This window comes from Arachis ipaensis, chromosome B8 (genome assembly GCF_059453495.1).
Source record: "Arachis ipaensis isolate K30076 ecotype BB chromosome B8, ASM5945349v1, whole genome shotgun sequence".
NCBI lineage: Eukaryota > Viridiplantae > Streptophyta > Magnoliopsida > Fabales > Fabaceae > Arachis > Arachis ipaensis.
Genome location: NC_142443.1, coordinates 120,393,877 through 120,404,979, shown reverse-complemented (window position 1 = coordinate 120,404,979; position 11,103 = coordinate 120,393,877). Strand labels below are relative to the sequence as shown.

General features: G+C 25.7%; 1 protein-coding gene across 1 annotated transcript; it reads right to left on the bottom strand.

Annotated features, from left to right (window-relative positions):
* Positions 1-2,427: 2,427 nt before the first annotated feature.
* Positions 2,428-8,699, bottom strand: LOC107612134 (uncharacterized). The gene is made up of 2 exons (XM_016313955.3): positions 8,330-8,699; positions 2,428-3,355 (listed from the first exon to the last, which is right to left on the bottom strand). The coding sequence occupies exons 1-2, from the start codon at positions 8,593-8,595 to the stop codon at positions 2,542-2,544; spliced, it is 1,080 nt and encodes a 359-aa protein (XP_016169441.1). The 5' UTR covers positions 8,596-8,699; the 3' UTR covers positions 2,428-2,541.
* Between the last annotated feature and the right edge of the window lie 2,404 nt (positions 8,700-11,103).

Below are 11,103 nucleotides of genomic sequence, written 5' to 3'. Positions count from 1 at the left end.
GGCGGCGCAGAAGGCAGTGATGTCTGTATGTCACCAGCAAGCTAAGGTCGATGCCAGCAGCATGCATCTGAGCTCGGTACACCTCCATCTGAGCCTCCATACGCTGCATCCACTCCAGCCTGAGCTCATCCGTTGACATCACGTGGGTGAGAATCTCCTGATATCTCTCCCAATAATCGTTAAGTTCCTGAGCCTGCTGCTGAAACTTGCGTTGAAGCTCCTACACCTGCAATCTGAAATTCATGTCTTCCTCAAGTTTGAAATTATATAATTATGATTATAATTTAGAATTAATTCAACAAATCATTAATTTCTAAATCATAATTATAAATTTCTAAAAATAATTAGTTCAACAATATTAAAAACTAAATACCTAACCATTTAAGAAAGCACTTTTAAAATTTTAAAAAGTAACCACAAATAAAATGTTAAAAAATTCTAATGACGACACCTAAGCAAACAAATTTTCCAACTCAATGTATGAGCACCACGTCAGCATAAGAACTCCCCATTTATATTACTATAAAGATAAAAATAAAGATTTTATTTCTATTATTGTACCTAAAAAATTGAACTAATTTAGTTCTTCGAAAATATTTAAAATATTTTTTTAAAAAATTATATAATTATTAAGGTTATTAATTTCTAAATTGTAGTTAATTTTTTTTATTTTTAATGGCAAATAATAGGATTGATACAATTTATGACGAAACTAAAAATATCATTCTTAATTTCTATTTTTTTTATACATCTATTCAAATTTTAAAGCGTTATTATGTACATAACGATGACAGTATTATACTAAACTCAAAAAATTTATTATATAATGTCAAATTAAAATATAAGCATGTGCATCGCATAAGTTTAACACTAGTATTCATAACATATCTAAAATAATAAAATAACACATAAAAATATTTTGGTACACATCCAAAATTTGTTTAAATTTGTGTTAAAATTTTCTTAACACATAATTTTTTAACACATCCAAAATAATAAGATAACACAAAATACTTTTGATACACAATCAAAATTGCTCACTAAATAATTTTTTAACACATCCAAAACTCATCAAAAAATAATTCTGTTTATTACTCTTGTTAAATAATTATATACCACACTTAAAATTGAAAAAAATGATTTTGATAGTATTATTTTAATTTTAATTTTGTTAGAATTTAATTTTAATTTGTTATTTTTGTTTTATTAGATTTAAATTTAAATTAAAATATGCTAACTTTTAAGAGATATAATTTTAAAATTTAGATATATAAGAGAAAAGATTTGAGACATAACATCTAACCATAATTATTATAATTAACTTTTTAAATTTTTATATATGATAGCTAATTAAAGAATAAATTTTGATAGATATCTAATTACACTGGAATTGATTATTACAGAGCACATAAATTGGACCCAATATTTTTACAGGATGTGGAAAAAAAAAATGGATACAAAGTTTGAGAATATAATCTCAACAAATGACATCTGATTTAATTTATAATTTTATATAAACGTTTCAAGATTTAACATTTTAATCCGATTAAAATATTTCGTTACATACAAACTCCTAGTGCATTAATTAATTTTCGGAAGATTCTACATTATTTATTAGCAAGCACTGGTTTATCATTTTGTATATATTATACCTTGTTTTTCCTTTTTAACTATTCTATAGAGAGAGAGAGAGAGAGAGAGAGAGAGAGAGAGAGAGAGAGAGAGAGAGAGAGAGAGAGAGAGAGAGGAATTAGTTTCAAAGTTGATACTTATTGATGTGTTTACATCATCTTGTACATTTACCTGCCACTAAATAACAACTTCCACTACTATGCCACATTATTATTCTTTTGTGTAAAACATAATGCTACATACAATTTCAACTAAGCTTTATTCTCTTTGACCTTTCTAAATAATTGCTATTCACATTTCCTCCTGACTCCATCCCCATCACAACATTCGAATTATTGCAACAACAAACGTATTCCCGAAAATTGACACAAAATCTACATACTAAACAAGGAAAAATTAAATCAAATGGGTGCAAGAAAATGTGATTAAGAAATAATAATCCCTTCTAACTACCACCCTATTCACAGCATAAATTTTCTCAACAGAAAGTTGTATCTAAGGAACAACTTATGATAAATTGGTGAATATTGGGCTACAATTTTGTAAGGCCAACAAGAAGAAGCAATACTTATGAACAAGAAAAAGGGTATGTTTTTCTTTGTGCTCTCTTCGATATTAATTAATTGTTCATTCTAAATTTTCTCTCTGATAAATTAGAGTGACAATTAATTGATATCGAAGCAAGTATTTTAGATTATAGTAATATTAAGAAGAAGAAAAAAAAGACAGAATTTGTATTATTTAGTATTCATTAACTGTTGCAACAATTAATGAATCCTAAAAAAAATTTGGGTAGCCAAAGTTTTTTATTTACTTTGAAGAATTGAATGTCTTATGCTAAGTGAATTGTGTATATAATAGGAAAGATAAAGATAAAGAGAAATGGTATGAATTTCAAAAAGTGGAGATTCAAACTTGGAAATCAAGGGAAGGAAAATAGGAAATGTCCTGCATCAAACCCTCAAAGTCCCATTCTCCCATTCTTAAGTTTTCCACTTGGCCATGATTTCCAAACCCAAACAAATCCTCTTCATTGGAGTAGTTGTTGTTATTCAGAACCTGATTATCGGTGTTTTTGAAGCAACTATCATTATTAGTATTATTATTATTATTGAAGTGGTTGTTATGGCTTTTCATGTCATCAATTGAGGAGGCATTATTAATAATAATAATCTCTTCAGTGCTTCTAATACTACTTTCTAATGGAGGAAGGGACAAGTCGCTTTCTAACCCCATTTTATCAGTACTCTCTTCATCCAACATCCTCCCATAATCGCCGCCATGAAAACTATTTTCTAATGGCAGATCACCGGCCATCGCGCCATGGAAACCGGCTACACCGGTCGCCATCTCATAATGATTATTGTTGTTGTTGGTTACCATGGAAAAGGGATCCCCAAAGACCATGGCATGGTGATGGGTATGCATGGTAGACGATGATGTTGATGAGGATGAGTTGTCCATGCACATGGACATGGTCATGAGATCCTGATGATGATGATGATGGTCATTGATGTGCATGATACCGTTATTATTACTAGTAGTTGTTGTCCCCATGACAACGTTGTTGTCCCTGATGCTATTAGGCTCTGATGAGTCACTGTTGTTTGGTGATGAAGTTGAGTTGTTGTTCAGTTTTAACCTTTTCTTCACCGTGGAGTTCCAGAAGTTCTTGATTTCGTTGTCTGTGCGTCCAGGTAGACGTGCCGCGATTTGTGACCATCTGAGATTTATTTTTGGAAATGGAAATGATTAATAAAGAGAAAAATAAAGTTTGTTATATGCTGGCTGCACCTGCTTCATTGTTCATTGAATTTGCAGATCTAACGTATATCAAGAATGATATCAAAAAAATCAATGATTATGTATATTGTTTAACTTATTTTAAATATATATTTTATATTAATAGTTAATTTGGTAGTATATATAGTAAAATTAATATAAAATATGAAAAATATTAGGTGATTATTAAAATTTATTATTTTTTATTATTAATTAATTATCAATATTTAAAGATATAAACTAAAGTATATTGTTAAATTATTAAATTAAAAGAATTAAATTCATAACTAAAAATGATAGCAAATAATAATAAATTACAATGGTCATCTAGTATTTTTTATAAAATATATATTAAAATATAAAATATCTATAAAAAATAAGTTATATATATATATATATATATATATATATATATATATATATATATATATATATATAACGACTAGTTTAATAACTAATTATTTTGTGTATATAATATTTTTATATTTTAATATTTTAAATTTTTTTAACAATTTTAAAAATATATATATATAATCCACATGAAACATAAAACAAATAATTTTCATAATTAGGTTATCCGAACCAATATTTCAACGACTTCAAAAATGGTTTGAAATAGCATTTTCTTTACAGAATGATGCAGCTTGAAAACATGTTTATCCTCAACCTCTGTACGCCTAGTTATAGCTTTTTACTTATGGATAACCTAAATTCATAATAAATATTTAACTATATATATATATATATTATATTCACTGTTAATTCATGAATTATTTTAAAATATAAGAATATTATATACACACTAAAAATCAACTATTAAATTCATCACTATATATTTGTATAAAAATTTATATGTTGTTTAATTTATTTTTTATATATATTTTATATTTTAACATGTAATTTTTTACTTACGAACTAATTTGGTTTTTTTTTGTATATATTGTACAGTTAAATTTTATATAGGTAATTAATATAATAATTAATTTTTTGTGTACATTATTGGTTAAATAAACATACTAACTTGGTGTAGATACCATAAATAAATCAAGATAGAAAAAAGAAAAAATAAATAAAAAGAAAGAAAAAGTGAAAAATAAGATATAAGAAAAAGTTTGTAAGTGAATTTTATCATATTTTTTATTATGGTATTTAAATTGTCTAACTTACTTTTAAAAATAAATAATAAAATGTTTAAAATATAGATAAAATATTTAAAATTTATTATATATATATATTTTTTTTTTTAATAAATTAGGCATAATGTGATACGAAACCATAACATTTACCAAGTTTGTAGATGCACTATTCATGACAAGATACCGAAAAGAAGATTTAGTAACATTATATTTCTACGGACTAAGTTGGTACTTGTATGTACACAATAAATGCTTCTTCCTAATACATTCTAATAAGAAACTGTTTTTTTTTTAATAGTTTTAAAATCAATATATAACAAGTTAGATATAACCAAATGTTTTATCATTACATGACATTTAGGCTTTGTTTGGATGTAAAAAAGAAAATGGAAGGAAAGAAAATAAGAGGAAAGAAAATGAGAGGAAAGAAAACAGAAGGAAAAATAGAGTGATTTGTATGGTGTTTAGATGAAGAGAAAATAGATAAAAAGAAAATGGAAAAAAAAATTTCTTTTGTTTGGATGGAAAGAAAAGTGAAAAGAAAGAAAATCATAATAGTATAAAATTACATTAATACCCTTATTTATATTATATATAAGTTATAATTTATTAATAATAAAGGATAAATATGTAATTTTATTTATATTTGTAACATTTCTCTCTATTTTCATCTCATCCTTGAGATGAAAATATTTTAGTGGGTCCACATAAATTTTTTTCTTTTCACTCTATTTTCTCCTCTCATCCAAACAACAAAAAACTTACTTTTTCATTCATTTTCTCTCCTTTCATTTTCTTTCCCTCCAAATTCTCTTGATCCAAATAATGTGTTAATAAGAGTTTACATCTATTAGATAGGAGACAATTTGTTCAGCATGATCCGTGGTCAAAACATATTGTAGCAAATAACATCAATCAGCAAGTACGTAGATAAATAATACAGACTAGTTATGGTTTAAATAAAAAATTATTTTAAAAATAATATATATTTGAATTTTTATTTAAAAAATAAATAAATTAAAACTTCTAATAATTATTTGTAAAATGATATAACTTGTCCAAGGAAAATCAAGCAAAACTAAAAGGTAGTACCATAATAAAAAGAAATAAAGATAAAGCTTTTGTAACTAAATTAACAAAAAAATGAGTTAATATTTAATTTAATTTAACAACTTGCCTGTTATTCAATTTAATTCATAAAGTTTCAATTGTCTTTATTTAGTCATTAAATTTTATAAACATGATTTACATTAGTTTCTAAAATAATTTTGGATATACAGAAATATTAATGGAACACTGACATAAACAGATAGATATATGTCACATTAGAATCTGTAAATAATATTATTTTAATTTTGACACTCAAATAGCTAAATAAAAATACCGTATCACTTGTATTGAAAGAAAAAGATTTAATAAACATCATTCATGATATTCTTTTTAGACTATTTTACCATCAAAACTAAAATGACCTTATTTTACAAAGTCCAGAGTGAGGTATCTAGCTAGCTATTTATATCAGCGTTTTGTTAATGTTCATGTGTCAAAAATTATCTTAAAAGCTAACCTGAATTACATTTGTAAAATTTAAAAACTAAATAGAGATAATTAAAATTTTAAGAACTTAATTAAAATTCGTGTGCAAGTTCAGATACCAAATTAAATATTTATCTTAAAAAATAAAGAGCTAAAAAGCTTTAAAAATCATTAACATTTGAATAAAATGGGCCAAAGTAAGTTGCCTTCATAAGATATTTTAAAACCTACATGGCTGCAAGCAGTTTTCATCTTTTAGTAGAGGTCTTACAGTATTAAATCTAAGAATTCTTCTAAGAAATTAATTAAGAGTATAGCTAAATAGAATCAATTAATTGAAAAACTGATTAGTTATAAAAAAAATTTCATTATCTTAATTTTTAAAATTTTAAAATTAAAAATAAAAGAAAGTTGACTTGAGTTGGTTTATATTATAGTTGGCTTTTAGATTTTTTTCTAAATCTAAACATAAATTAATTTTATGTCTAAGCAAAAGTTAGCGTTTATTTCTTTTGAAAGTTAATTTGAAAATAAGATAATTTAAAAAAAAAATGGATAAACACCTACAAACGAAACCCTTTAGTATATATTATTAAAAATTACAAAAACATAGATCAAGTTTATATTTCTTTTACAAAATTACCCTAATAAAAAATATTATTAAAAAAGTATGGAAATTAGAGTTGAAATTCGTGGGAAAAATATTTTTAGAAAATGTGGAGCTTTATATCCTCTCACATTTGGTGGTCCAACGGTAAATTTTTTTAACTTTATTCTAATAATATATTAAAAATTAAGTAGATCTAATTCATGAAAAAACTAATACGAAAAATAAGAAAAAAAAATAAGGATTATCTTATACTTATAAAGACTATCAATCTTTTAGTTTAAATAATTTTAAAAAAAATCGTACTGAAATTCTATCTTTATTTAAAAAATAAAATAATAAAAATTAAACTCTAATATCAGATCATAAACTAGATCTCTTAAATGCTTAAGTTAGTTACTAGAGGCATATGAATTGTAACAAAACTTAATTCTAATAAGCAAACGTCTAAAATGAAGTTTCGTATTTTCTCTCAATTTTTGCTTTTGTGAACATTTAATTTCATTTGCTCATGATGATAACGAAGCTCCCTAGACATCAAGTATAGGTAAAATCAATTTCGATTGTATTCGATTATTCTTATATATTCTTGATTTATTACATAAATTCATGTATGTCCATCCATTTTCGGTTTGACCATAATGTTTACTCTTCCTCTTCATTATTATATATTGGATCACATATGTTCCATTGTTGGTTCAAACAAAACATGACATTATAGAGAAATGCAAGGAAGAAGAGAATTAACCCTCGTCTAAAGAATGAAATTAAAATGGACAAAAAATAAATAAATAAAAGAAGTAGCCATATATTTTGAACGAGTCTGGTTATAATTATAATGGCTCCGGTGGTGATATAATTTGATAATATTTAAAAAGTATTATTAAAAATAATTTTAAATATTTAAAAGCATTAGTGTAATTTTAACAACGAAAAATGTTAGAAGAACAACAGCATTTTTTGTTTTTGGTTTTCATTTTTAGCTATTAATTCAATTTCTTTAGTCTAATAATTCAATAACATTCTTTAACCCACACTTTTAAATATTAATGGCTAATTGTTACCAAAAAAAATTAAATTCTACTAATTTTTTAACATTTTTCTTTGACAACATATTTTACGTATCAAAAATATTATTTGTAGACTAAAATCTATCATTATATATTTGTATAGAAATACATATATTGTTTAATTCATTTTAAATGTGTATTTTATATATATTTTAACATATATTTTATACTAATAGTTAATTTTGATGACTAATTTTGGATATCAAAAACGTTATTCGTACATTAAAATTAGTCACTAAATTCAACTATTAATGTATTTATGCATAAATACATATGTTGTTTAATTTATTTTTAATGTGTATTTATATTCTAATATATATTTTATACTGATGATTAATTAGTGACAAATTTTAATGGACATGTAGCATAATCATTTGATATACAGTTAAAGTAATTGTTTAGGATTTAGGATTATTGTGAAAGAGCAAAGTTATATAGCCACAATAATAGTGACTAGAGTGGTAACTACTATAGCATTCAGCATAGATTGAAGGTATTATATGAGTCAAGAAAAGAAGTATGAGAGGCAGATGATGTTGGTTGAATGAATAGAAAGAAAAATGCACCTGTTGCCAAGAATGGAGTGCAAGTGGATGATGAGGTCTTCCTCTTGGAGAGAAAAGGCGCCGCGCTTAAGGTCGGGTCGGAGGTAGTTTATCCAACGAAGGCGGCAGCTCTTGCCGCAGCGCTGTAGGCCGGCATTTCTAGCAATGTCACTCCAACACCCTTCTCCCTTTGTTATCATGTACCTTATCAGCTTCTCATCTTCCTCCGGTGACCACAGCCCTTTCCTTTGCTTACTCCCATTATTGTTGCTTTTCTCCTTCACCATACTCGATCACTCATACACTAACTACTAATTGCTGTGGAAGCGGGTAATAGTAATAAGAGGGTGCAGTGGTGTGATAATTAATAAGGATTGCGATAGGGATATGTATGTATGTATGATGAGAAAGCAATAATATAGGATTTGAATTGAATGATGTTCTTGGGAGACACAAGGCTTCATGGGGTGGGAATGGCAATCATGATGCTGATGCTATTGTGGGGTTTGCTTAAACTATATGAAATATATGAATATGTGTTTTATATGCAGAGAGAGAGAGAGAGAGCTAGAGAGAGATCATTTATTATTTTAAGTAATCAATGCAAATTAAATCATATTTTTTTTGTAAAATATCACATAATAATCTTTCTAAAAGAATGAACAGAACACCAAATTAGGTATTTTAAGTTACCCAACTAAAAATATGCTGGAGCATTATTAGGTCGATTGTGTTTGTTGTTGGTTGATAGGTAGAGTGGAAAACGGATTGGAGGGGGACCTCCCTTTTAGCCCCACTCCCCAGAGAGAGAGAGAGAGAGTCTTCTTGTCTTTGACTCTATTCTTGTCTTTTTCGTTACATTTTACTTCACTCACAAGGTAATCATCATCTTTATTTATTTATTTACTTTTTATGTAACAGGAGAACAATTTTGCTTCCACTTCACATAATACTCACTCTCTATCTCTATTCCCTTTCTCTATCACTAGGTTTTAAACTTCAAATTCACGTGTGCCGATGAGAGAGAGAGAGAGAGAGAGAGAGGGTACATATATACAAGAGTATGCTAATGTTTCTATGGATCTTAAATTCTTAATATAATGGCAAAGTGAGGCACGCTTGACAGTTGTTTGTTAAGAATTAATAATTGCTTTTTGTAGTTGTGTGTAGTTTACATTCTTTGCATGAGTTTCATTAGGGCTAACCACCTTTTTGGCATATTCCTCAAGCAATTCTTGTGCACCTCCAACAAAGCAATCTTGCTTTTCTTTTTTATTTTATTTTGAGAAATTTTATTTTTGCCAATTATACACTATATTACCCTATACGTAACATGATCTTACCTGGCCTGTTGCATTTTATAATATTTAAATGAGAAATTCTAAAGAACAGAATTTTTATTAAAATCTAGCTAACACTTAATCAACAAAAAAAATTTAATAATTTTATATTATTAAATATAATTTTATATCATTAAAAATATTAATGATAGTTAATTAATTATTATAAATCATAAAATTTGTTAGTCCTAACACTCTTCTATTTAAATATTTGTAGTTATAAAATATTTTTCAACCGACGAGATCATGTTATGCGTAAGATTACTTGCAATAAGTCCTAACCTATAATAGAATAAATTGTCATTTTATGCTCCAAAAGATCATGATAAAATAGAGTAAAAAATATGAAAATAATAAAATAATTTTAAAAATATATTTTATCTGACAAAATAAAAAGTAAAATGACTAAGTATTTGTTTAGTTTATTTGTCAAATAAAACAAATTTTTTAAGAATAATTTTATCCTTTATTTTTTTTTAGAATTTATTTTTGCTAAAATCGCTCTCTTTCATTAAAATGGTTGTTTACTCCCTATAATAACAGAACTCTAGATGAAGTATAATAAGCTTTATTTGATTTAGATCCTCGTTTAATCGTGGAGAAATTATTTTATATTTATAACATTACTCTATTTTTTTATGGCATGTTTCCATCATTAATTTTCCTGTATTCAAGATTTCTATGACTTTGATCAGAGCAGCTAACTCAGCAAAGTACAAGACTTCAATCTAGACTTATAATTCACTTTTACTTTTAGGAGTAAGAGAGAAATGGCCATAATTGCAATTATTAAGTTGCAATTTAAAAATTTTAAACCACAAACATTTTAAACTCTAAATTCTTAAATTCTATTATTTAATATATTAAATTTTATATTTAAAAATGCGTATTTGTTAAGGTATTAATACCTAATAACATTTGTAAGTTAAAAAATAAGTCAATTAGCTTTGGCGTTTTTAGAAGGAGAATTAATCAACTTAAGTTAGTCAGTAATTAGTTTATTTATTTTTAAATGAGCGTTGTGAGCTTAAATGTCATTTTATATATACAGTATTTTATTAATTAACAATAAATTCTTAAATAAAATTTAAATTTGTGATAAACTAATCTTTAAAATTACGTTTATTTCTGAAAACAAGATAAGACAAGACACACAGAGAATAAGACATAAGGCTGCATTTATTTTGTGTATCATTTAATACATAGATACAAAAATATAGATACAACAAGATACAAATTTTTTAAACTTATTTGATATACAAATACAAGATAGAAGACACAAATCACAATCTTATTAAATTTTAATATTATTTTTATTATAAATTTTTATCAGTATCATCACTACACAATCATCATCTCAACCAAACTACCACCATTAATAATCAGCCACCATTTCAATAAAAAATAACCACTAATAATAATTTAAAACTAAATAACAAATTTAATCCAATAAAT

Bases quoted from the DNA above. Each gene is read 5' to 3' on its own strand.
- LOC107612134 (XM_016313955.3), bottom strand. From the start codon at position 8,595: ATGGTGAAGGAGAAAAGCAACAATAATGGGAGTAAGCAAAGGAAAGGG. The intron at 3,356-8,329 runs GTGCATTTTTCT...AATAAATCTCAG, and splicing joins CACTCCATTCTTGGCAACAG to ATGGTCACAAATCGCGGCAC.